The 26,910-nt window shown below is 51.1% G+C and overlaps 1 protein-coding gene and 1 long non-coding RNA gene across 7 annotated transcripts in view; both read right to left on the bottom strand.

Moving 5' to 3' along the window:
* LOC112414177 (uncharacterized) overlaps positions 1-20,645 on the bottom strand; it is a 21,582-nt gene extending 937 nt beyond the window's left edge. Inside the window, exons 1-7 of one of the 2 annotated variants that reach the window (XR_003006096.1) lie at positions 20,198-20,645; positions 18,974-19,048; positions 15,709-18,529; positions 12,215-12,710; positions 6,579-6,833; positions 4,680-4,912; positions 64-2,999 (exon numbers count right to left, since the gene is read on the bottom strand). This is a non-coding gene — a long non-coding RNA (uncharacterized LOC112414177). Of the gene's footprint in view, positions 1-63; positions 3,000-4,679; positions 4,913-6,578; positions 6,834-12,214; positions 12,711-15,708; positions 18,530-18,973; positions 19,049-20,197 lie in introns of those variants that run through there. The other variant, XR_003006097.1, reaches the window with a different exon arrangement.
* A 102-nt stretch (positions 20,646-20,747) lies between these two features.
* Positions 20,748-26,910, bottom strand: part of BLM (BLM RecQ like helicase) — a 91,769-nt gene continuing 85,606 nt past the window's right edge. For all 5 annotated transcript variants that reach the window (XM_024766442.1, XM_024766443.1, XM_024766441.1 and 2 more), the window contains one exon: positions 20,748-22,799. In XM_024766442.1, coding sequence (XP_024622210.1) covers positions 22,622-22,799 — 178 coding nt within the window. In that variant the 3' untranslated portion in view covers positions 20,748-22,621. The remainder of the gene's footprint in view (positions 22,800-26,910) is intronic.

The raw sequence follows: 26,910 nt of genomic DNA, 5'->3' as shown, positions 1-26,910 counted from the left end.
TGCTATCAGCCAGGGTGAAGGAAGGAGCCCCTGGCACGTGGGCATGAAGGAGGCCCTGCCACCACTGTGGAGAAGCTTATAGCCTCAGAGGCCCTGCCTGTGTGTGGGGCCTCAGACCAGGGCGGGTTTTTTTGCTCTGTTTACAGCCTGCTTCTGGCTCATCATCCCCGGCTATTATGAAAACACCTTTAGTCCATAAAACGTGGAAAATTGCGTCTGAGCACTCAAGCTGAGTCATTTTTCTGAGCAAGCCTTCAGTCGGGGCAGTGTTTTGGGTGGGGTGGGGCTCTGTGTAGGTCTGCGTTTAGCCTGTGGGCAGCCCCACGTGGCCTGGCCAGCCGGCCAGCTCGAGGCCCAGGGTGCAGGCTTCGTTCTTAAAATCAAGAACGATTTTAAGCCTCTTGTGTGTGTTGAGAGTGAAGCCCTGACACCAGATGGCTGAAGAGCAGGGAGGGACCCCTGGGTTCTCAAGTCGCCAGATAAAAATGGGGGCGTGTTGGGCCGGGGTGGGGGGAAAGATGAGGAAGAGAAAGGGCAGGGAGTGTCTCAGCTGGGGGTGGGGAGGAAGGCCAGGCTCAGCCTGTGTCCTTCGCTGCCCGTGCACCCGGGAGCCCTTGGCTTGAGCACTGTCCATCCCACCACAACCCTGGCCAGGGGTGACCTTCACACTGGGGCCCGGCATGACTCTTGGCTGTAAGGGAAGGAGGGACAAGGGTGGGAGAGGAGAAACCAGTCTTTCTTAAGCAACTACTTCACGCCAAGCCCTTGGCTAAGCTTGTTCTTAGGGCCTCGCGCCTGGTCCAAGAATGCTGGATGCTTGCCGGCTGCAAGGCCTTGGGCCAGTGACTTCACCTCCTAAATGTTCTGTCCTCATCTGCCTCATCTTCCTCATCTGGCCTCAGGCTTGTTGTGAGGATCAAGGGAGATGATGCAAAGGCACAGTCAATAAATGGCCCTTCATGTTTTTATAAACAGTAATGATATGGTTCACATTTATTGAGTACACCCTGTACCAGGCTCTATGCTAAGTGTTTTCCTCACAGTAACTGACTTGATCCCCCCCAGCAACTCTCTGAAGTAAGTTTAGTCCCATTTTATAGCTGAAAACACTGAGGTGCAGAGACATTAACTTGTCCAAGGCCACAGGAACACTAACGCTGGAGCCAGAATTCTGACCCAGGGGATAATAATTTATGTATTATTAAATACATCAAGTCAGTTGGATTAAATTGGTGTTTCTCAATGTGAATTCTCCAGAACCTTTGCCTTTGCTCCATTTAAAAACTTTGCTTCACCATCCAATAAGCATGTACAATGCTGGAACATTGCATTCTCCTTCTGAGAGATTCATAGGTCACTCTGATATATCAAAGGCTCTCAGATGTGCTGTGATGAAAAGGGAAAAAGCAAAGAAGCTGTTTATGTTTAACTCAGCATTTCCAAGCTTGTCTGCTCTCAGAGCCTTATTTCTGAGATGCCCTTAATAAGATGAAGCTGGAGACATACACATTTTCACGAGGCACTGCTGACCTTCAACTGCTGCGTCACAGGTCTTTTACTGTCTTATGGGGGCACGCTGTGGACCACCCTGGTTTAAGGACCCTGTATTGTTCCTTTGTTCTCTCATTCATTCATTCAACAAATGTCTCTTGAGTTCTCACAGGCACAATGACAGGTAGAGAAGATGCAACTTCTATTTATTTATTTATTTTCGGCTGCACTGCGAGGCATGCAGGATCTTAGTTTCCCAACCAGGGACTGAACCCATGTCCCCTTCAGTGGAAGCACAGAGTCTTAACCACTGGACTGCCAGGGAAGTCCCAAGAAGATGCAACTTCTTTTTTAAGAATCTCATAGTCTGACGGAGGAGACAGTGTGATCAGAAGTTGGAGGGACTGGGGGGCTGAGTGGATGGCACCTACCCCGCCTGGAGCCAGGGAGGGCATCCTTGAGGAGGCGTGGCCTCAAGCAGGTCAGGTGAAGGACGTTGGGTGGTCAAGGCTGAAGGCGAGTCTTTGTACAATCTGTGGAAAAGCTCTGCAGTATCTCAACTTGCAGGACATTCCTGGGATTATCGGATTCCAGTCTATGAAGGCTATTTTACAACTCTGCAAATTGCAGGTAACTGATAGTGATTCAAACTAATTCCTGTTTACGCTGTAGATTCTGAACCAACCTGTAGAACAGACTGACTTCCCCTCCTCAGTATTGCCTCTGTGTCCACATTCATTTCAATAGTCCTGATCAATAAATGTGTCTGTTCTTCACATTCTCTTTTGAACTGATTATAATACCTCTCTTAGTGATTTAGGAGTATAATACACTCTTTTTTTTTTGTGGTACGTGGGCCTCTCATTGTTGTGGCCTCTCCCGTTGCGGAGCACAGGCTCCGGACGCGCAGGCTCAGCAGCCATGGCTCACGGGCCCAGCCGCTCTGCGGCATGTGGGATCTTCCTGGACCAGGGCACGAACCCGTGTCCCCTGCATCGGCAGGTGGACTCTCAACCACTGCGCCATCATGGAAGCCCATAATACACTCTTTAACACCTGTTCATTTTTATATATGTGTGACAGTCACGATTCTACCTCTTTCTAAAAGGACAGTAGCAGGAGGCTCCCCAGGCAGAGGGACACACAAGCAAAGGCCCGGAGGCTTGCCCTCAGCACCCGGCAGTGAGCAGCGAGTGGGATGACCCAGATCCTCACCAGAGCAGACGGTCAGGAGTTGCCGAAATGGGCTGGTTTTTCAGCCTCCACTTACGAAGGGTGGAGGCAGCTGGAGTAAAATGAAAACATGCTAGTTGCCAGGCATCGATGTGTATGGAAACTGGGGATTGCGCAGCTGTGTCACCTCCTGATTAGTGTGTCTGCAGGGGAGTTGAATGCACTTCTGCAGTGGGATCCATTGCATCTTCTGACACCGCCATTGAAGCAGTCTTTCCTCATCAGCGGTCAGGGAGCAGACAATCGGCATGGCCACTCTGTTTAATGAGCTCGCCCTGGCGCACAGACGCAGGGAAAACTTACTAAGAACAGAAGTCAGCAGGGACACCTGAAGCCTTGTGTCTGAAACCAGGCTTGTTAGAATCCCCAATCCTAGGCACCAGAGCCCTTAAGTTAATTAGCTACAAAAATTCCTGAAATGCACAAAAGAAGGTGAAAGAAACTGGACTCTCTATCTAGGAATGTCATATAATATATGTACCATTTGAAGGCAGCTGGCTTGGGCTCCTCCAGCCTCGCCCCAAGTGACCTCAGGCTCTGGGGGAAGGATTTCTTCATTTCTCTTCCTCCTCTCTTGTTAATTTGTTGCTGGTAGCTCTGGCTGAAGTGCTGATGGAACCCCCCTTTCCTGTCCTCCCCAGGGTGGGTCCTGTTTGGGGGCCCTCGGCCAGGCACGGCTTTGTCCCCATTCCCTGCCGGTGTGCCGCTGTCAGGGTGTTCAGTGGGGCACAGCACTGGGCATCTGTGATGTGCCAGGCTCTGTGCTGGGTACCCATGACCCAGACCCACTCTGCTGTCACAGGGCTCACTACCATGCTGAAGGGTCAGGGCTGTGGGCACAGGGGAGGCCCCATTGGATGTTCCTGCATCAGTGAGGGACCCCGTGTAGGCAGCTGAGGGGCCAGAGCTGGAAAGGGGGAGGAAATGGCCATCCAGTCTCAGTACCTGCCCAGACTGGCTTCTGAGCTCACGTAGACACTCTGGACAGACTCCCAGGAATGCAGGGAATGGGGCTGAGGGACTGGGGCGATGGCTGGACCCATTTCCCTGGGACTGGGTGGTCACCGCGCCTTCCCTGAACCCCTCAGGCCTTCTGCATGGGTGGGGCCCCTACATCCCCTTCTTCCCTGGCAGGCAGCCCAGCAGGAACCTCTCTGCTCCCCAAGCTCTGCTTTCTTGTTTGAGTTGCATAACAATCTGCCCAGACCAGCTCTGTACCTTGTGCACCCAAGACTGCAGCCCAGCACTGACCTTTGGCTAAAAAACCCAACTAGCCAACCAAACAGACCTCTGGCATAGGGAAAGGCTATTGGTGGTTCTGGGCAGTCTTTCTGGGCAACTGGCTCTTGGGGACTGGCTGGACCTGGAGTGAGCTTGGGTGAGTCCCAGTGAGGGGTCCTCCTGGAAACTGTGTCCTCCTGGTGAGAGGCCCAGCATCCCATCTGTGGGGCCTGCCTGGAGAATTTATCCTACACACACACACACACACACACACACTCATGCAAAGGGATGTCATCACAAGGGTAGTCATCACAGCACTGTTGTCTTAGCAAGACTAGAAATAACCTACGTATCCAACAGTGGGGGAGGGGGATAAGGGATTCTGGGCGTCCCCTCAGTGGAGTGCTGCAAGCCCGAAAAAAGAACGAGAGTCCCTGGAGTGTGCTCACAGGGGAGGGGGCAGCTCCTCTGTGCCCATCCCTCAGAGGCTGCCATAAACCCTGCAGCCGGGGCTCCCATGTCCCTCAGAGGCCCCCTCCCCATGCAGCCTCACTCAGCGCCCTCTGCATCACACTGCTCTGTCCCTGCTGGGTACTGGGGCTGGGGCAGAAAGGTGAGCTGGAAGACCTCAGAGCCAGGTGGGCTGCCAATCCCAGCTGTGTGGCCTACAGCAACCCATTCGCTGCTTTTTTGCCTCAGTCTCCCCATCTGTAAAATGGGGACAATTTACCTACCTCGCAGGTGAGGTGAGCACCTGGTACACAGAGTAGGTGTCCGACAGAGCGGAATGTGACTTTCAAGTTCTGCCCAGTGGGAACTGTGGGCGTGCAGATCAGAGGCCAGGTGGGTTCAGGAAGGTGGGGGAGCCGTGGGCAGGGAGGAGCAGGGGCTCAGGCTGCGGCCTTGCCTGTCACACGCTCTGTGTGCGCCCACGGCAGATGAGGGGAAGAGTTCATGCCACTGTTTCCTGAGGGAGGAGAAGGCACATCAGGGGACACAAGGTGACAGTCCCAGCCCTCACCCCGCCCCCCCCAGCCCCTGCCTGTATGGAGATTCACCTGGCACTGCTGGGGTGGTAGTGACCTCAATTCACCCACGGGTGCTGGGGGCTTGCCGCAGAGCTGCGTTTGCTCAGTGAGCTCGCTACGTGAATAGAGAAAACGATTCGAGGGAACTTCTGGGGGAGCTGGTGGATACTGTGTGGGGTGATGCTTCCCAGGGTTCTAAGGGGCACAGGGTATGCTGAGCTGGAAGGCACGGGGGTCTGAGAAGGAAGTTCCCACTGGGCCTGGAGGCCGGGGACCCAGCCCTGCCCGGGGTCTTCCATGGTGTCTGAGGGTGTCCGACCCCCTGGACCCACAGACCCTCAGTGGGCTCTGTAGGTAATCTCTTTCCCCTCAGGAAAGCTGGACGTTTTTTCTCAATTAAACTCTTCATCACTTTTCTTTTGTTACTGACTTGATGATTTCCCCCTTTCACTTCCCCTCCTCCTTTAAGCTTATATCTCATTGTTATTCTTTTAATAAACTTTAAAATAAATACATGTTATCTTTTTTATATCTTTCAAGGACCCCATGAAGAAGATTTACAATGTCCTTATTAAAAAGAAACAAAAAGGGCTTCCCTGGTGGCCCAGTGGATAAGAATCTGCCTGCCAACGCAGGGGACATGGATTCAATCCCTGGCCGGGGAAGATCCCACATGCCGCGGAGCAACTAAGCCCGTGCACCACAAGTACTGAGTCTGTGCTCTAGAGCCCGTGAGCCACAACTACTGAGCCCGCATGCCTAGAGCCCGTGCTCTGCAACAAGAGAAGCCACTGCAATGAGAAGCCCATGCACCGCAACAGAGAGTAGCCCCCGCTCGCTGCAACTAGAGAAAGCCTGTGCGCAGCAACAAAGACCCAATGCAGCCAAAAATAAAACAAACAAATAAATAAATTTATAAAACAAACAAACAAAAAGGGACTTCCCTTGCGGTCCAGTGGTTAAGACCTTGCACTTCCATTGCAGGTGGTGCAGGTTCTATCCCTGGTTGGGGAACTAAGATCCCACATGCCTCCACACAGAGCGGCCAAAAAAAAAAAACCAACCGAAAAAACAAACATACAATGTCTTTATTTTTCGGATGAGGAAATAGTCAGCGAGGACAAGGGACCTGGCTGAGGTCACCCTACTGGTAAGAGGCCAAGGCCCAGTCTCACTCACATGCCTTCCTGGCTCCCTGACACCAGGCCCCGGCTGGCACTGGGCCATAGAGCTGAGCAGAGCTGGCTGGCCCACGGGGGCCGGGGCAGTTCACAGCCCACAGAAGCGGGCAGGGGCCTGACCTGTGGGTTTGGGAGGTATGTCAGGGAGGCCTCCAGAGGAGGGGGTCTTGGGATCTAGGGGTGAGGGAAGGAGGGTAGGAAGGGGATTCTGGTGGAGGAAAAAGCATGTGCAAAGGCCAGGTGGTGTGGGGAAGGCAAACTTAGGCCAGGGTGGCTAGAATGAGGGTGCAAATGGAGAAGGATGGGGTCAGGGCTGCACTCAAGAGGTGGGAGTGGGAGGTGAGGGTAGTGGAGTCAGATGGGGCTCGGTGCCCCCAAGGCTACAGGGAGGAGAACCCTGGCCGGGCACGTCCCAGATACTTACCAAGGCTGGGCCGGGCCCTCAGCTGCCTGGGTCCAGGGCCAGCTAGAATGGGCATCTTGTCTCACAGGCTTAGGATCCCAGGACAGGGACAGGAAACTCTGGCCGAGGGGCCAGGAGACAAGCTCAATGGTTCTTCCAGCCGAGACGCGCTGTAGATCCTGGAAACCAACTCCCCTCTTCAGCTCTTCCCAGGATTTAGGTGCCCAGGTCGGGATCTGCAGAGACTCTGGGTCCTCATGCTGCCTCCCTAAAAACCTTATTTACATTAAAGTGTTAATGACTCATACAGCGTAAAATATAGTGGTTCTCAACTCCGGCTATTCAGAAGAATCATCTGAGGTGTGTGTGAAGGTAATGACCATTGTTTATATCAAAATGACACATGCTCATTCTCAGACAAAACAAAACAAGCAATCTAGAAAAGTACAAAGAAGGAAGCCATAAATCCCTCCATTAGAATGCCAACTTCCTGAGCACAGGATTTTTATCTCTTCTGTTCTCTGCTGTATTCTCAGCTCCCAGAACTTTCTGGCACAGAGTAGATGCTTAATACAGCCCCTCATTTACTGTTAACATTTGGTGAACGTCATATGTACACAGAGAACTTTGGAGAGACAACAAGGTACAGGTAGAAAGTATGGTAAATAGGTGGAAATAATTTTTAAAAATGGGATTGTACCACATGTGCTATATTTTAAACTACTTAATTTTAATTGAGTTTAACAGAAAGAAAGTGAAAAAAATTGCTGAATCTTAAATAAATTTTTACTTTCCACAGAGATATTAGTTCATAATGAATGTCTCTAACAGTAAGAAAAAAATTATGAAACTCATTAAGAGATTGGAGTCTTGGGGAAAAAGAATAAACCCTTCACTTTGGGCAGGCTCAGTATTTCTTGGGATGAAAAAGATGATCACTTCCTGTATACATCCTCCCTCCTCACACGCTACAGTTCCTGATTTTGATGCTAATATTTTCACTTTGTCAAGGTTTATAACACATACTCTGTTCGGCAACTATAATTCTCCTAGTATTTCGTCTTAGTCCTGTACTTAAATAGCTTCCATTCCATTTTTTAAGCTCACTGTGCCCCTGAGTTTTGCACTCGGAGTCATTTCTTGGCTGAATCAGGAAAATCTGTGAAGGACTTTGAATGAGACCAACAACAAAAAAGACTGGTGGGTGTCCTGCATTTAGGGACTCATGCCATTCATTGTCTTTGAGCAAATCTAAGTTGTAGAAAACCTAGAGTAGGGCTTGTCCATCAGAAATGCAAATGGATTTTGTCCAGTGGAATACAACTGACTGCTGTCTGTGGCCATTCATCAGTTTTACACGTATATGTAAATTCATTTCAGTATTTCTTATCTGCCTATATATGTGTGTGTTGTTCCAATTTTCCTTTGAATCAATTGGAAAATATTACTTGTTCCCTAATTACTTAATGAGTCTAATAAAGATTTTGACATGTGTTCATTTCATATTGTCTGAGAGTCATGATTTTATCTTTGAAAAATGGACACTTTTTTTTTTTGGCTGTGCTGTGTGGCTTGTGGGATTTTAGTTCCCCAACCAGGGACTGAACCTGGGGCCATGGCAGTGAAAGTGCCGAATCCTAGCCACTGGACCGCCAGGGAACTCCCCAAAACGAACACTTTTAATGGTTACCTAGATTTCACGGCTGAGTATGTTTTTTTTTTTTTTTCTTCAAAAAAAGGCTCAAGGGTGCTATTTTTCTCGACCCTTTCCATGTTGTCTACGAATCCAAACAACCTCACTGGGTGTCAAATTCTTAGTTTCCCCCTTTCCATACCACTTCGAACACTCAGCTCCCTTGTCTTCTGGTCCTGAATGTTGCTGTGGAAAAATCTGAGGCTGTCAACCAAAACAAAAAAAAAAAAACAAAAAAACCCCAACCCTCACAAGGCTACAAATAAGGAAAGAGTTTATTTGGGGTCTTAAGGATTTTAAGTCAGGAGACACAGACTTGGGTAAAACCAAAAAAGTGTTCCAGGGGAGAGGAAGAGTCAGGGGCTTGTAAAGGCAAAAGCCACGAGGCTGTACTGACGCAAGAAAGGAAATATTTGTCCTTAAGGGATTGGCTGTCATGAATTATTTGAGGGTAAGGGTCCAATAAGTATCTGGAGTTTCTGGGACATTGGACAGATGTTCTGGATGCCTGTGTTAAGATGAGAAGATTCCATCTGGGAGGAGGCGTGCTTAAGTCACACTCCCTCAGTGGCCTCCGGCTCCATTTTAGAGAGCTCCCTTAGCAATACTGACTCCATTTTTATTTTCTTTTCATGAGGCCAGACTGATTTTTCTCTCCCCTCATTGTTGACTTGGTTTTTCCTCATGGGTGCCTGAAGGGTTGTTTTCTTTATCCTTAAAGTCCAGCAACTCCACTGGATTCAGTGTGCTCCCGGTGTCGATCAGTCTGAATCCCTCTTGTACCCTTTCAATCAAAACAGTGGGTTCTCCCTTTGCTTCAGGGAGAGTTTCTGTAAACATTCTTTTGCTTTAGCTGTTGGATAATCTACTTCAGGGACTCCAAGCCCTCTGAGGTGGGAAGGTCTGTGTTCCATAATGATCATCTTCTCTTTAGTTGTTTGAATTTATGTGTCCTCTTTCTCTGAATTCACTGTGACTAGTTCAAGTTTCTCTCTGTGCCATGAATTTGCTTTTCAGACCTGGGCCCTGTGTTGTAACTCCATTTTTAGATGTGCAGTGGTCCTGCTTGGGTCCTTAGTATGTGTCCTTTCCTCTTCAAGCTCTCTTTGCATCTCCTGATGCTATATATATATATTTTAAATTAATTTATTTTTGGCTGCGTTGGGTCTTCGTTGCTGCGCGCGGGCTTTCTCTAGTTGCAGCGAGCGGGGGTTGCTCTTTGTTGTGGTGCGCGGGCTTCTCTTGTTGTGGAGCACAGGTTCTAGGCACACAGGCTTCAGTAGCTGTGGCTTGCGGGCTCTAGAGCGCAGGCTCAGTAGTTTAGTTGTGGCACATGGGCTTAGTTGCTCCGTGGCATGTGGGATCTTCCCGGACCAGGGCTTGAACCCATGTCTCCTGCATTGGCAGGCAGGTTTTTAACCATTGCACCACCAGGGAAGTCCCCTGATGCTATTTTTTAATCATCTCTCCTCTGTGCTCTTTTTATATCCGACTCATCTTCTCATTAACTTTTCTCTCTCCTGAAGCTATTAGTTTCAGGGAAGCTGCCTTTGATCCTCAGCCCCATCCCCTCCCAGCTGTGCCCTCATAAGATTTCCTTCCCCTTCCTGGCAGTTGGCAGGGTGGCCTTGCGAGTTCTTTTCATCTTGTTAATTTAGCAACTCCACCACTTCTCACATGGGAACCAGGCTGCCTTCCCCCAGAAGGACGGTTTCGAGAGCTGTGTTGTTTTTAGTCTGCTTTTTGGGAGCCCAAATGTGCAGGGGCTGGGGGAGACTCCCCACACCGAGGCCACCCTTGCTGGGGGCACAGGTCTTCTGTTTCCTGCCATCCCTCATATACCCTGCACCCCAGACCCCCTCTGCCCAGCCAGTCAGGCCTGTGTCCTGCTCCCATGTCCCAGGCAGCCCAGGATTCGTGAGGACGGAGGGCCCTGGAGGCCACTGCTCTGAAGATTGTCGGCTCATTCTCTTCATAACTTGTCGTTGTTGCTCACTTTGTCAGGTACTGGGGTAGGGAGAGTCTGTGTTCTCCCCTCACTCTGCCTTCTAAAGTCTGAAATCCTCTCCTAGGCAGCCTCTTAACAAATGCAAATCTCCAGGTCCTGCCCACCCAGAGGCCTAGAGGCCCAGAGACTCGGATTCTGTGGGTCTGGGTGGGACCTCTCCCTGCCCATCCCAAGTGATGTGGGTGTACAGGTCAGGGTTGAGGACTGCTGAGTCATTTACCAGGGCCATCTACATTTTTGTCAGATTAAAGGAATGTGTCTCTGATTATGTAAAATCACATGGCTATGAACATTTCATAGTTTTGTAATGTCCTAGTGGGTGGGCATATTGGATCATTCATTCTATTGGTGAGGATTCTGAGGCCCAGAGAGGGAAGTGACTTGCCCAAGGTCACGTAGCAAGTCAGCAACAGGTTTGAAGAACTGTACAGACAGGTTTGAAGAACTGGAAATTCCAACCCCAGATATGGGGCCTCGGGATCAGGGTAGCCAACCTCAGAGAGCAGGAAGGTCTCTGCCTGTGGCATGAGCAGCTCACTTCCCATCTTGGGGCCTTGAAGAGAATATATGGTTGTGGCCCTTCCCCTGGGGAAATTCGGTCCGGAGCGTCACTGGGGACGGGGGCCAGGCCAGGAGGCACACCACCAATCCAAGCCCTCCCAGGAGGAGTGACCCCACTTCCCCTCATGCCTGCCTCACCCCATTCACCCACTGCCCCATAGCCACGCTCTCATCACCAGGCCAGGACCTGGTCAGGACCTTGGGCCAGCTGGCAGGTTGAGTTGTCCTGGTGAGGAAGCAGCATCAGAATAGGTGGGGAATCTGGGATCAAGGCTAAAGAAGGGTCGGTCAGGCCTTTCTGGGAGGGTCCCCCACCTGCCCAGGGAAGGGGCTGCAGGAGCAGTATGGGCCAGGACAGGGCAGTGCAGCTTGACCCTCCATCAAGAGGATGGGCCAGGGACTTCCCTGGAGGTCCAGTGGTTAAGGCTCTGCGCTTCCACTGCAGGGGTGTGGGTTCAATCCCTGTCAGGGAAGATCCTGCATGCCGTGGGACTTGGTCAAGAAAAAAAAAAAGGATGGGCCAGGAGCCTCTGGGCAGCTGGGTCGAGCTCTCAGCGTGTCCTGGGTGTTGTCAGCCCCTGGCCTGTTCTCGTCCTGCCCCACCAGCCTGGTGACATCAGGCAGCCTGAGGAGAATCCCGGGCCCAACATCTGCCTGGTTTCAGGGCTCAGCTGCCTCAGGGACTAGCAGGACCCTCTCACAGGTTGCGGTAAGGGTGGATTCCTGTAAAGGCATGGGAAGCGCGGGCTTCCTGTAATGGAGCTGCTGAGCTCGGAATAGATCCATTCCACAGGGAAACAAGAAATACTTGATTGGAGTATTTTTGTGAGGAGATGGGGAAAAGGAATCTCATCCTTCCCCATAATAAAGCTGCAACTACTTTTCTCTCTGGGCCATTTCTGCTCTTTCCTTGCTAAATGCCCCCTCCACCTCCTCTCCCACCCCCACCTGGATTCCTCTCTGTTGTTCAATCCCAGCCCTCTGTTTGCACAGCTCTTACCAAAACAGGGGGGGCTGACAGTAGCCCCCGAGGGTGTCCCGCTGAGCGTGTGAATGAGGACCGTGGCCACGGCTTGCCCAGCGCTTGCCATGCTCTGGGAAGTCCAGGAAGCGAGCCTGTGGCAGGACCACCCTGACCCCATTAGACACAGGAGCGCCCAGGGAGGAAGTGCCAACTTGGGATTCAGACTCAGGCCACCCAGGCCCCAGCTGCTGCTGCAGCTGACCTTGAACCCATCACAACACGCACGGGCTTCTTGGCTCTACAGCAAGCCCAGGAGGAGACAGGCCAGGTATCTACCACCATCCCACCAAATCCCATTTTTCAGATGAGAAAGCAAGGCTAAGGGAAGCTAAGGGCTCACGTGGCTGATATGCCCCAGAGCCTGCACTCACCCTGTTCTGCAGCTCTTTCGACTGTTTTAGTCTGAGCTGCACCATGGACTCTGTACACCTCTCCATGCCCGATCCTCCAGCTGTCCCGGCCACCCTGCCGAGCACACCATCTGCTTGGTCTGTGATGGGGCAGCTCCCTTCCTCTTCCCCAAGGCTTGTCTCCCCCACCAGATTGCAGGCAGCTGGTCATTATGGCGAACCGTCATCAGGCTTTTTTGCCTGGTGTTCACAATTCCTAATTTGTTCTCCCCATTTTGTAGTGTCGAGTCCTCTCCTCACTTTGGAGAAGGCTTGGCTCTCAGGTAAGGAGGTGCAGAGCTAGCTCAGTCCTGGGTCTTGGTTTCAGGGAGCCCCTGTGTGCTCCTGGGAGGAGCTGTACTGTCCAGGGAGCCTGCTGAGGCCTTCTTCAGTCTCTCTGAGGCAGGGTCTCTTAACTTTTTAGGGGTGCTGGCCTCTTTGACCATCTGGAGAAAGTCGTGGCCCTCCTCCCAGAAATCTGCACAGACATACAAAAAGAGTACATACAATTTAGAGGTTTATACACCCTCTGACATCCATCCCTGGGTCTTCCAGGGGTTCCTAGAGTCTGTATTGAGACCTCCTATGTTAGGAGGTGCTGTCTGCCAATTTCCAGAACCCAGCATCTGGTTGCTTATGATTAGATAGCTGGATGTGTCCATGCCTGAAGAAAGCTTTTTTTTTTTTTTGCTTTTTGTAGATTCATTTACTGCTTTAAAGTTTTTAATGGTTCGGCAGTTACAGGAATTTTTTTTTAATCAGAAAGAAAAATATTTACATCTCAAATACAAAAGAAAATTTTAAATTATTCTTGGTTGATCTCTAAAACCCAACCACTTACATGCTCATGATTTTTTTTTTACCAACCCACTTTATCTATTCAACATGTGCATCCTGTGTACTTACTAAACATTTACTTGCACTTGTATTTTCTGTGTCAGGTTTATTCTCTCACCCTGGAGAGAGATTTCACATGTTGCTTCCTCTTCTCAATTGCACTGTCAGGATTAAGGCTCATGGCATCAAAAGTTCCTTTGTCAATACAAATATGAAATCCAGACAGCTTCGTGAAAGGATTCAAAAAGTCTTCTTTTTTTATAACTTAAAAAAAAATTAATTAATTAATTAATTTTTGGTTGCATTGGGTCTTCATTGCTGCACGTGGGCTTTTCTCTAGTTGCGGTGAGCGGGGGCTACTCTTCACTGTGGTGTACAGGCTTCTCATTGCAGTGGCTTCTCTTGTTGTGGAGCATGGGCTCTAGGCGCACGGGCTTCAGTAGTTCTGGCACGTGGGTTCAGTAGTTCTGGCACGTGGGTTCAGTAGTTGTGGCTCTCGGGCTCTAGAGCGCAGGCTCAGTAGTTGTGGCACACGGGCTTAGTTGCTCAGCAGCATGTGGGATCTTCCTGGATCAGGGCTCAAACCCGTGTCTCCTGCATTGGCAGGTAGATTCTTAACCACTGAGCCACCAGGGAAGCCCCCAAAAGTCTTCTATGTTCAACATAATGTTAGATAAACCTTCTTTCTCTATAACACTTCCAGAAAGCTGTATTGCAGAAGGAGAGTAATCCATTTCAGAAATATTAGAGAAACCAAATTTTGCCTCCTATTCTTTTAGTGATCTCAAGCCATATTCTTCAAGATCTTCATTTTCTCCCAGTTTCCCTCATTTCCTTCTCTATCAGATCAACAAGGTTAGCCAGTAAAACGCCATTCCCGTTCCAGCATCAAGCACTGATGCATCCAATGGAATCTTGTGTTTCTGCCTCCACCTTATTAGTCAAGCCATAACCAGATTTCTCCTGTATCCCCATACTCTTGGAAAGTTTGCAGCTCTCTCTCATAGACAGACAGCATCCCAATGCTCTCAGGTGCCCAGTGCAGACGGGGTGAAGTCATCCTCTCCAGGACTGCCCTCTCGGGTGGTGGCTTCTTTTTTTGAGAGACCAATTTCAAAAAAAGGATCAGGTTGAGAATGGCTGAGCTGAGTGAGGACTACACCCAGTTTATTCGCCAGTCAACTTCTGCACATATATATGCAACAGACGACACATGGGGGGTGTCTATGCTACAATAATGAAAGTTCATGTTCAGTGAGTGCCAGGCAGTGTGCTACCTGCTGATCACGCATTATCTCATTAAACCCTCATAACAATCAATCCCACGGGGTTATGCTATTATGATCACTCTCAGGCACAGAGGAGTTAAGTAACTTACTTAAGGTCACACAATAAATGGATTCAGTTGGCCTGTGACCTCAAGCACTCTGACTCCAGAGCCATTTGATAGTCTTCCTTGCTATGAACTGGTGAAACACAGCCCGGGGGTGACTGGCCCCATCCTGTTCTGAGGTTTGGCTTTGGATGTTGTAGGGTCAGGGCAAAGGGACCAGGCTCTAAGTGGATGCTGAAATGACGGTTTTCTGGAAAGCCTCTGTAGCACACTGGTGCCCCAAGCCCCCTATCTCAAATCCCCAGTGGACTGTATCATGAAGTGGCATTTGCCTGGCTTGGCAGGGAGACAGAACTCCACTCTCCAGCAAATTTGGGAGGTCATGTGACCCCATTTGACTCCATAGGCTGGCAAGGACTGGGAAATCTCAACTTACACTCTTTCCAACGCTTTTAAGGTTTCCTTTACCTCCAGTGCTCTCTGCAAAGCGCCTGCGGGAAACAGCGTTCCTGCTTCTGCTTCCCTGTTGCCGAGTCTGTTGAAGACGTACTTGGATGCTGGAGGAGCTTTTCTGTGACAACAGACCCCTTCCTGCAAATAGCTCTCACCAAGCAAGGCTGTTCCACCTGCACATTCCTAAACACCCTCTGGAGGCTTCCAGCCCACCCTAAAGGCTCGGCTGACATTGCGGGAAACCAAGGATGAAAGAGGTTGCCTTGCCCAAGGCCCAAAGTTAAGTTCCCAGCAGCTAAGGTTTGTATTCACGCTGAGGGCTGACCCCTGGTGCCCTTTCCTCTGCCCTAGGCAGGTCTCAAAATGTGGGCCCTGGGACTTCCCTGGTGGCGCATTGGTTAAGAATCAGCCTGCCAATGCAGGGAACACGGGTTTGATCCCTGGTCCGGGAAAATCCCACATGCCAAGGAGCAACTAAGCCCGTGCGCCACAACTACTGAGCCTGCGCTCTAGAGCCCTCAAGCCACAACTACTGAGCCCACGTGCCACAACTACTGAAGCCCACGTGCTTAGAGCCCGTGCTCCGCAACAAGAGAAGCCACTGCAATGAGAAGCCCACACACGGCAAGAAGACCAGCCCCCGCTCGCTGCAACTAGAAAAAGCCCACGCGTAGCAACAAAGACCCAAAGCAGTCAAAAAGAAAAAAAAAGTGTGCCCGGGGTGGCTGGTGGCCTCAGCATCACCAGGGAGCATGTTAGAAATGCAGACCCTTAGGCCCCAGCCCAGATCTTCTGATCCAGAAACTGTTTTACCCAGCCCTCCAGAGATGCTGAACCTTTGAGAACCACTGACCTAGGCTTCTGCCTTCTCAGCTGGGATGAAGCTCTGCACAGGTAGCGATGATTAGTTTGAATTCCAAGTCCTCCATGCATTCTGGTCTTCCCCACACGTGAGTGGACTTCAGAAAATCACTAAATGGGGAAATCGGCCAGCTTTCTGAGAATGAGCAAGACACTAATAATCAAAAGCATCAATGCACACATACAAAAGGAAATCTAAGTGAATACTGAGGCCAACTGGAAGGCAACTTTCACTTGTCTTGGTGAAGCCAACAGAAGCAGTAAGGGGGGAGCCTCCCCACAGGCCTGGCAGTACCAAGTGGGCAGCGGGATTTTAAGATCCAGTGGGCCCCAGGCCCCCGTCCCCAGCCTCCTATCTCATCCTCTCATGGGGAGGGCCGTCTAGGCAGGTGCCTTCATAGCGGCCCCTTCACCCATTCATCCAACACGTTATTAGGCGCCTGCTGTGTGCTAGGTCCTTCCAGCCAGAACCCAGGTCTGGGGCAAAGTGCAGACCTCAGCTAAGGACTGTGGAGGGAGTGGCAGGACTTGTAGGGTGGGGGTCCTTGCAGGCCACCTGGGGCCTCCTTCTCCTTTCCCCCGTGCAGCACCCTCTCCTTGAGCTGGAGCTCCTGCTGTGCTCCCCATTGGCACCTAGGCAGGTGACCCATCACAGGGCACTCGTCCCCTGGAAGTGAGAAGGGTGGCCAGGTGGGGAAGTGTTGCCTTCTGCTCAGGAATGGGCAGGGTGGCCCCAGTGGCGATGGCCAGACCCTGGGGTCCCCAGCCTAGAGGCCACAGGGCCACTCCAGCCTCAGCACCCTGTGCAAGTTCAACTCCACTGACGCCTGCTGGCCTCGTTTGGTCCTGGCCCTGGGCTGGCCCTGGGAGGGGGTGCTTGCTCCAGGCCCACAGCCTATTCCTAGTCCACTGGGGGCTCTGACCCCACAGCCCTTCTGGAGCAAAGCTAAACCCCAAGGTGGCCGAGTGGCTCTCCCTTGCTTTATTCTGATTATAAAAATGATAAGAGTTTTTTGTAAAAAGTCAAGCAATTCAGAAAAGTAAAAATCATCTCAATTCTACTACTGTTAATATTTTGGTGAGCAACCCTCTCTATCTACACACACACACACACACACACACACACACACAGGTAAAGTGACAAAATCTTTACTAGCCATGTTGTTCTGTAGCCTTTTAAAAAAAATGAGCTGAGCTGTCATTTAAGAGACATACAATGCCGAGTGCTGTGCCTTATGGCATGGCCCTTCCTGCAGCCCACAAGGGACCTGGGGTCCCAGGCTGGGCAGCAGGGTGGCATGGATTTACAGCAAAGGGGTAGGACTCTGTTCGGCTTCTCAAAAACATGCTGTGGATGACTTTCTAGGTCAATAAGCAGAGCATTCATCACATGCTCTTAAATATAAAAAATAAATTAGCACAGAGTTGGCATTTTTTTGTGGGGTGTTGGTGTGGTCTTTGCAGATTTACTTGCCAAGCTCGGAGGAGGCAACGTGGGCTGGACAGAACCCTCACGCGCACACGCATGCATACCCCACACATCGCAAGAGATCCTGGGCCCCAGGGGGGCTGCACTGGGGCCTGGACCAGGGGCTCCCAAATTGACCCCTCCGGCAACAAAGCGTCCTCCTACCTGGAAAGGGCCAGGACTGTCGGTCTGCCTGATGTGGGATCGCTATCTCTCGGGGATGTCTTCAAAGCATGTCAACAGCCCCTGTCCCTGCCCCATGTCCCCTCCTTGGCCAGTGGGATCTGTCGACTCCTGTCACCTTGCTACCCTGAGAGCTGCTACTTCTCTTGCTGGATGAGCAAGAGCCTCCTGCCTGTCTGCTGGCGTCCGGCCTCACTCACTCCAATCCTTTTCTGACTCTGGGGTCAGAGTAATTTTTCGAAGGCAAATTGGATCACGTCTCTCTGGCTTCAGAGCCTTCCCTGGGGACAGGTCCCACTCCTCAGCCAGGACCATCTGGGATGGCTTTTCCACCTCCCGCAGCCCGTCCTTAACCCTGGGGAGGTCCCCTCTCAGGCCAAGCTCCATCACACCTCCAGCCTTTACCCCTGCGGTTCCCTGGGGTGTCCTTCTCGTGTTCTGAATTCCTACTCATTCTCCAAGGCTCAAACTTCATTTCCTGTGCCCTCTGGACTGGATTAGGTCTCCCCTGGGGGCTCCCGCAGCACCCCCACACCCCAATGCTGCTTCTCCTCTCCTTCCCCCGGGGTGAGCGATCGCTGTTTCCCTCCCTGACTGTGACCTCGCCGAGTGCCAGGGCCATGCCTGGGTCTCTGTGTTTGGCCCAGCAAACATTTGTGGGACATCTGACCAGAGGTGCTGGCAACCAGCTCGGGCGGCAGGGCCAGCGGCTACGTTTACCGTGCAGATGAGAAGTTGAGGCTCAGAAAGGCCACAGAGCTTGCAAAGGTCACCCAGCGAGTGCGAAGGAAGCAGGACCGCTGGGCTGGGAACCGGGACCAGGCGGTGACAAGTGGATGGCGGTCCCCCGTGGTGGGGCACGTGTGGCCTGCACGTGGTAGGCTCGTGGGGCTGGCGTGGGAGGCCTGCTCTCGCAGTAACTGTCAAACCACGGCCACCGCAGAGGTTGATGCTTCCGTCTTGAGGTTAGCAGGGATCCCTGCTCCCCAGGTCACGAGAGGCTTGGGGGCCCCTTGCTGGGGAGGAAGCTCCAGGGTGCTAGCCGTGAGAGGGACTCTGGCCGCAGGTCTCGTTTCTCAAACACGCCTCCTTCCAGGCTGGGGTTTCAGACTTGTCCCGAGAGCAGTGAAGGTCACCGGATCTGGATGTCCAGTCACCTGCCCTGTGGAGGGGGACGCAAGGACCTGTGTGCTCTGTTCCCACACAGAGCTGGGCAGGGGCCGAGGCCCGACCTCTGTGGGAGCTTAAGGCTCCTGGCAGAGGCTGAATACGTGGGACCAGGACAGGCCGTGTGTGTGGGACCCACAGGGATAGACAGAGGCCCCCTGAGTAGGCTGAGGGGCCATCCAGGCTACTGATGCTCACCAAACTCTCTGTGGGATGCTGGAACCACGCAGTCAAGCTGTGATGACACCAAAACCCCATCCCCCACACCTGCAGGCAGTAGGGACACGGCCTCAGGCCCTCCTCCCTGGTTGGGAAATGCCTCCCTTCCTCAGAACCACTTGGTTGTGTGGACTCAAGTTCAGGCATCCGGCTAGCCTCTTGTCCTGTCCTCTGTCCTCTGCCCCGCAACCAGAACAGGGGCCCAGCAGCCCACTCTAACCTCTATGGGATTCGGTTTCCTTCTTCCTTCTTCTCTTGCCAACATGGAACATGGGTCTGGCTGAGGAAAGCCGGTCTGGGGGTGGGGAGAACAGGAGAGTGAGTGTTTTTTAAAAGGCAGGAGCTTTCTAAAGGCCAAGGGTACTTGTCTTAGTAGCTCTGGTGGTGTCTGGCACAACTGTGGAAATTGAGCCCTTGACTCCTAGCAAATGGGGGCTGGGCCCATGGCCTGGAGCACCTAGCAGGGGCCGGTAGAGGCTTGGGTCCCCCGAGCACGTCCCACCAGCCTGCTTCTCCAAATCCTGTTTGTGATGCCACGTGGGGGACGTGATTTCTGCCTTGAGTCAGAAGTGACTGCTGGAGCCTCCTGGGGACTCCACCCTGGCCTCCACTAAAGGCCTTAGGGGCCATTGTCCCTCTGCTCAGGGGCCTCTGTCAGGATGGGGGCACAGGCTTGGGTGAGATTCACCCCTGCCACCAACCCAGGCTGCTGCTCAGAGCAGGAGAGCCAGGGTGGGGACTCTGGGAGCCTCCCAAGCACAGGGTGGGCCTTAGGGGCTCAGAGCAGCTCCAAGCTGTAGGAGGAGAAGCAGTTTCTTAAGAAGAGCAAGAGGGCCTGGATCACAGCCTCCACTTCCTCTTCTGGATAAAAAACCACAGCTGGGGCTTTGGCTGGAAAAATGGGGTTGGGAGAGGAGGTTGGATTGTTCAGGGAAAGAGCATAGACCTGGATTCCTTATAATTTATCTTCTAAACTGGAGCACTTTCAAGAATGAAAGGGAGCTGTCTTAATTATTACACCTGGGCAGCAGATGCAAACTGAGATGTATGTTACCCTAATTACCACCATTTCCTAGCTGTGTGGATTTGGGCAATTACATAACCTTTCTGAACTCTAGTTTCTGCATAAAAAAAGACTGATATGTGCCTGTTTCCCAGGGCTGGTGGAAGGATTAAAGAAGTGAATTACTGTGTGTGAAAATGCCTGAACAGCCCTCAGCATAGACTGGGCTCTCCATGTTTGCTCTCTTCCAGTGAGATAGTGGGTTCCCTGTCCCTGGAGATAAGCAAGGACTTGTCAGTTCTCTGGAGCAAGTTCTCATGGTGGGAGAGGGGCTGGGGAAGGTATGTATATAGCTGGAGAGTCAGATTCTAATCCTTCCTGTGCCCTCCAGAGGGGTGATGGTGAGGGTGGGAGAGCCCGAGCCCCCACCCTCAGGCCTACCTGTACCTGGGGAGGGTGGGCCAGTGAAGGGTCCTAGGCTGGAGCTCCTTCGTGGATTTGTCCCCACCCCTCCTCCCAGGTGGTGGTGATTTCGGCGCTCATGGAGGACCCCTACCAGCGCCCAGCCTGGATTGGCTTCGCTATGACCATCTCTGTCTTCAGCTGCCAGAGGTCCCAGTTTTGGTTCAGGGAAAGTCCGTGTGCTTCTGTCCTCCTAAGATGGCGCTGTATGGATACAGTTGCATTCTCTGGGAGCTGGAGGCTGAACTGAAGGAGGCTGCTTGCATTTTCTGTGGCTGCTCCTGGTTACTGAGAAATTGAACAGACACTGCTCCAACCCAACTTTTTTTTTTTTAATTAATTATTTTTGGCTGCACTGGGTCTTTGTTGCTGTGTGCGGGCTTTCTCTAGTTGCAGCAAGTGGGGGCTACTCTTTTGTTGCGGTGCGTGGGCTTCTCATTGTGGTAGCTTCTCTTGTTGCGGAGCACGGGCTCTAAGCACGCGGGCTCAGTAGCTGTGGCTCGCGGGCTCCAGAGCACAGGCTCAGTAGTTGTGGCGCATGGGCTTAGCTGCTCCACTGCATGTGGGATCTTCCCGGACCAGGGCTCGAACCCGTGTCCCCTGCATTGGCAGGCGGATTCTTAACCACTGTGCCACCAGGGAAGCCCCGCAACCCAACATTTTTAAAGAGGTGGGAATGGGGCCTGCCTGACCCCGGGCTACCCTAAGGTCTCCAGGCTTCAGGTTCCTGCAGCGAGTTCCTCTTCAGTGCTTGGTGAAAGGCGTAGGTGACAGGGGTGGGGGTGGTGCTGGCCCTGCTCACAGACTCTGCGTTCCATCCTGGGGCTCCCACTGCACTGCCTTTGCCTGTCCTCCCCATTGCTCTGGGAGCCCCTGGAGGCAGAGTGGGCACTGCCGAGGGCACAGCTAGCTCCAGAGTCCGGGCAGAAGAGGGGCTCAGTAAAGGAATGAATAAACGAGTGAGGTCAGAGCCGGGAAGTGACCTGAGGTCTGTGGCATCAGCTCTGTGCAGAGGCTACCCACTCTGTCCCCAAAGCCAGAGCTGCTGAAGGTAGAAGGGTGTGACCTCCTGCCAGACACCCTCGTGCACTGCCAGCTCTCCAAGGCGACCTCAGGCCAGCGACATTATCCCAGCAGCCTCGACTACTGGCTACTTTGCCCTCCATCTCCTCTCCTCACCCCAAGAAGGTTCTTCTGGCCACTTGAGTCAGAGCTTGCCGGAAAGATGGTTCCTGAAAATGTCAGCTCTTGAAGGCATCTGGAGGTTAACAGTGCATGGCCCTCAGCAGACTCCTGTCTGGCCAGTCTCTTGCATTAAACGAGGGACCAAGGGCCCAGGTGGAGGTCGAGGAGGCAAGAGGTAGGCGTGCAGCTACAAGGGCGGCCCCTAGGGGTGGGTGCAGGGTCTGCCTCAGCACCGTCTCCAGGCCAAGGCCACAGACTTCCAGCCAACTCCGTCTTCCAACACCTTTGGCCCAGGCAATGTCTCCTCAGCTCTACCCTCTTGACGGAGGTCAAGGAGAGAAGTGGGACACCAAACAGGTGTCACCAAGGTTGCATGACAGCTAAGAAAAGATGTCTCCAAAAATGAGGGACTGGAAGTCCGAAAAGAGGTGCCAAAACACTATGAGACTTGCTGGCTCATTAGCTGATTCAGGGAGGGGTCTTGAAAAGTAAGGCTTCCCTGATGCTAAAGGACGTCACCAGCATTTAATACATTCTTAACATTTGACCCTGTTCTTGTGGACCCCAGATTCGGAATATCATCTAAGTGCTGACAATCTGCTAGGCAAGAGAATGGCAACTCATTGTTCTAATTGGTACTTTTAATGAGGGAGATGGAGCATTTTTCACATATTTGTGGGCTGTTTGCATTTCCTTTTCTGAGAACAGCCTAGTCACATCCTTTGTTCATTTTTCTACTAGGTTGTCTTTTTTTTCTTAATGATTTATAGATACTCTTTGTATATTATGGATATTAATCCTTTGCCATATATTTTTTCCCTTTTTCCTCTGTCATTTATGTTTTAATTTTGTTTACGTTGTCTTCTACAAAAAATTTTACAGTTTCATGCTGTCCCATGCAAATCTTTTTCTTTGGCTTCTGTGTTTCATGATGTTGTACTTAAAATTTCTCTCACTGAGATGATTCAGCTGCTGCTTCAGATGTTCTGAGAAACGACGGCCACAACACTTGCAGTGGCAGCAAATCATGCATGCGTTTCAAAAGAAAATGTTTATTTTAAAAATAAGAACTGTCACCCCAAGCACTTATTTAAATATTAATAGATATGGATAAAAATTACAAATGGTATTATGAAACTAACAGCTTTATATTCACAGATGGTCAGATGCTGACAAACAACAACTAAGATCTATGTACACTGAGATGAGATTTGGTTGTTATGAAAATGCATATGAAGGCTTAAGAAACGGCCTATTTACAGGCTTTGGTGGAGCCATAATCCCCAATTTTCTACTGACTCCTGATGCCGTTTGAGAGCCATGCAAAGATGAACTGGGTCCAAATATGCTGGAGGGTTTAGCTTTAGAAGGTATCCTTCTGCATGTGCTGGACCCCCTAAAATGCGACAAAGAAAAGAAAATTAAAATGTCAAATAAAACCAAAAGTGAACAGTTTTCTTTCTCTTAACCTGCATGCAGCTATATAATCCATGATTTTCCTTGGTGTTCCATGTCTCTGCATTTTCTGCCTATAATGGCCCTGGATGGGGTCAGTTTCCTTTACAATTCAAGGAGTAAATGACCGTCACCGTTTACACCAATTTGTCCTACGTTTGTCCTCCTAAAACGTCAAGGATTCTGTGACTTGAGCCCAACCCCATGTGCCTTCTCTCTACCCTTTCACAGACCCCTCCCTCTCCCACGCCTCCCTCCAGGCATCTGAGCTGAGATCCATGCTCCCATCTACTCCGACCACAGAAAGGAAGTGAGAATACCTTGTTTTAAGGCCTCAATGCCCAGACAATAGACACTGTGGAATTACTGTGCTCCCACAGTCCAGAGGAAGGGGGCTTTGTGGGTGGGTGGAGACAGAGCAGAGCAGAGCAGAGAAGAGCAGAGCGAGCCTCCTCCTGCAGAGGGGAAGGCTGCAGATGTGGTTCCCCGGGCCCGCAGCAGCGGGGGCCTGGCACATCTCTGTCAGGGGGGCCTTGCTCGCTCGTCTACATTCCAAGATCTGCCTGTTCTCACCTCCCACTCACTGCCTTTAAAAAAGGGTGAGGGCTTCCCTGGTGGCGCAGTGGTTGAGTGTCCACATGCTGATGCAGGGGACACAGGTTCGTGCCCCGGTCTGGGAAGATCCCACATGCCGCGGAGCGGCTAGGCCTGTGAGCCATGGCCGCTGAGCCTGCGCATCCGGAGCCTGTGCTCCACAACAGGAGAGGCCACAACAGTGAGAGGCCCATGTACCGCAAAAAAATAAAATAAAAATAAAAAATAAGAAAGGGTGAGAGGCCCCTGCCACAGCCTATTACAAAGTCCTTCCAGCACCTCACTTCCCCCACTGATCTGAAGATAACAGCTTTTTCTCTCCGCTGAAAATAAATGGTAAAAAAAAAAAATCACAGGGTCAGCATGTTAGCCTTTCCCTAAACGAGTATTTCCCGCCCCATTGTAACCAGGCTGAATTCATGCCTGGTGTTAATTCCCTACCATCAGGCACACAAGTGGCCTCCGATCTGATCTCTGAATTTAGGGGCCTGTGTATGAGGGCCACCAGTCTGCTAATGACATTTTGGTGGGGCTGAGGGAAGAGTGGTTTTTTAAAAACTCTTGCTCGAGGGCAATTTTACTGCAGAACTGGCAAAGATGTGCTAAACCAGCAGAGAAGCAGCCTTAAATTTCCCTATGCTGATTTCCTGCTGAGATATTAAGTCCCCAGCAAAAACCTGCTGTTTATGTTGATTTGCAGAATGAATCTGCCTTCAGCAGCCTCTATTTCACCAGAGTCATCCATTTTACTCCCACTCAGAGCTCAGAACACAACCAGTTCATTGCGTGTTCTTCTGAAGATGTGAAACTCTGAGGGTAGGGTGGGGTGTTAAGGGTTCTGGCAAAGAGCCACGTTTATTTTGTGGCTGTGTGGATCCTCAGCTAGGTGAGCAGCCTGGACACATGGGAAGCCACCTTGCAGAGTGGTTCAGTGGAAACGAGGATAACGGGGCACAGATACCAAGAGGCTGCTACAGGGTAAAGCAAAGTTACACTACTTCCTGGTTTTAGCCAGTAGGGACTAGAAAATAATCCCACCTTAAACACACGGGCTAATTAAAAACTAGCATCAAAAGCGGTACTGGGGCTTCCCTGGTGGCGCAGCGGTTGAGAGTCCACCTGCCGATGCAGGGGACACGGGTTCGTGCCCGGGTCCGGGAAGATCCCACATGCCGTGGAGCGGCTGGGCCCGTGAGCCATGGCTGCTGAGCCTGCGCGTCCGGAGCCTGTGCTCCGCAACGGGAGTAGGCCACGACAGTGAGAGGCCCGCATACCGCAAGAAACAGAAACAGAAACAAAAACAAAAGTGGTACTGGCTTTTGGACAAATATGAGTTTTACTACTTACTAGCTTAGGTTCTAGGCCATAGGGCAAAGTGCTTCCATCTTATCAACAAAAGTTGTGAAAACAATAAGAGAGCCAATGGTTTACTCTGTTCTAACTAGCAACAATGAGGAGATCATGATGGGTTTTCAGGAATCTCCGTGGACCACGTGCAACAGTGAAAGTGCTCCAGGCAGGCCTGGGTGAGCCAGTGTCCAGTCCTACCTGTGAGACTGGTACCAGGCTGGGGACAGCTTCACGTAAACCTTCCCCAGGGGAAGCTTCAGGAAGCCTCAGCTTTCTCATGATAAATCCCAGGGAGTTGGACAGAGGCCTTTTAAGGTCTTCTACTCTGTGTGAGTGCCTGAGGAAATGAGTATTTCCCAAAATGGGGGAATAAATGAAGAAAATAAGAAAATGTCCCTACTGAAGAGCGTCTGCAGGTCACTTGCACACTAAAAACCACAAAAATTATTATTCGGCCATAAAAATGAATGAAATCTGGCCATTTGTGACAACATTGATGGACCTCGAGGGCACTATGCTAACTGAAATAAGTCAAGGACAAATACTGTATGAACTCTCTTACATGTGGAACCTAAATATATATATATATACATATATATAAACCATGTTTGTAGATGCGAGAACATATTGGTGGTTGCAAGAGGTTGGAGTGGGGTGGGTGTAGGATAAATGGGTAAAGTTTTTTTTTTTATTCTTTTAAAAGTTTAAATAGGGGCTTCCCTGGTGGCACAGTGGTTGAGAATCTGCCTGCCAATGCAGGGGACGCGGGTTCGAGCCCTGGTCTGGGAAGATCCCACATGCCGCAGAGCAACTGGGCCCATGAGCCACAATTACTGAGCCTGCGCATCTGAAGCCTGTGTTCCGCAACAAGAGAGGCCGTGATAGTGAGAGGCCCGCGCACCGCAATGAAGAGTGGTCCCTGCTTGCCACAACTAGAGAAAGCCCTCGCACAGAAATGAAGACCCAACACAGCCATAAATAAATAAAATTAAAAAAAAAAAAAAGTTTAAATGGAATTAAAATAAATAAATAAAACCCACAAAATTAAACTAATATTTACTAATGCCTTTAATTTCTGTACCCCAACAGAAGGATTAGCACATACAAGATGTCTGTTTATGGACTTAACAAGGAAATAACAATTTGGTAACATCTGCCTTCCTTTCTTTTCCCCCACTCAATTTTCGGTCTTTATTACCCAGAAGGAAAAGAGGTAGAAAAACTGAAAAAGAAAAACACAACAGGGCTTCCCTGGTGGCGCAGTGGTTGAGAGTCCGCCTGCCGATGCAGGGGACACGGGTTCGTGCCCCGGTCCGGGAAGATCCCACATGCCGTGGAGCGGCTGGGCCCGTGAGCCATGGCCGCTGAGCCTGCGCGTCCAGTGTGCTCCGCAACGGGAGAGGCCACAACAGTGATAGGTCCGCGTACCGCAAAAAAAAACACAAAAAAACAAAAAAAACCACAACAGCTTGCACAAGTTTCCTGAGGACTTGTTCCCTTTTCCTGTAAGCATTTCTGTTACAATACATAAATGCTTAGGGCCACATTCTCCAGACTGATGGGGTGGTCACAACCCTACCAGACCTTACCTACAAGGCAAGGGCAGAGCATGTCCTTGCAGAAAACAGGAAAAAAGGGCTGTCAGAAGCAGTGTGATTATGAAGAAATAAGACGCTGCCCGGATTGTCACCAGGACCTTACAGTAGTGCTATCTTTGTTCCGCCTTGGTAAGCAGAGAGCACCCAAAGTGGATGCAACACAGCTTAGGAGCCAGGCAGATGTAGGAAAGGGAAGATGGCGGGGCTGGACTGACCTCTTGGGGTTCCTGCTGTGGCCTCTTCTCTGCTACCCTGCAAAGCTTGGGAGGCTGGCTCTCCCAGGTGTTACTGAATGGCAGGGAGTGTGCAGAGCCTCCGGGTGGAGGCCCTGCAGATTCTGCAGCAATAGAAGCGGTGTGGCAAGTATTGGCGAAAGCATAAGGGTGATGAGAAAACAAAACCCTTTGTTGGGACTTCCCTGGTGGCACAGTGGTTAAGAATCCTCCTGTCAATGCAGGGGACACAGGTTCAATCCCCGGTCCGGGAAGATCCCACATGCCGCGGAGCAAC

This window comes from Neophocaena asiaeorientalis, unplaced genomic scaffold, assembly GCF_003031525.2.
Source record: "Neophocaena asiaeorientalis asiaeorientalis breed wild unplaced genomic scaffold, Neophocaena_asiaeorientalis_V1.1 scaffold346, whole genome shotgun sequence".
NCBI classification, from domain to species: Eukaryota; Metazoa; Chordata; class Mammalia; order Artiodactyla; family Phocoenidae; genus Neophocaena; species Neophocaena asiaeorientalis.
Note: the sequence above shows the minus strand (reverse complement) of the source record. Positions and strands in the feature narration are given on the sequence as shown.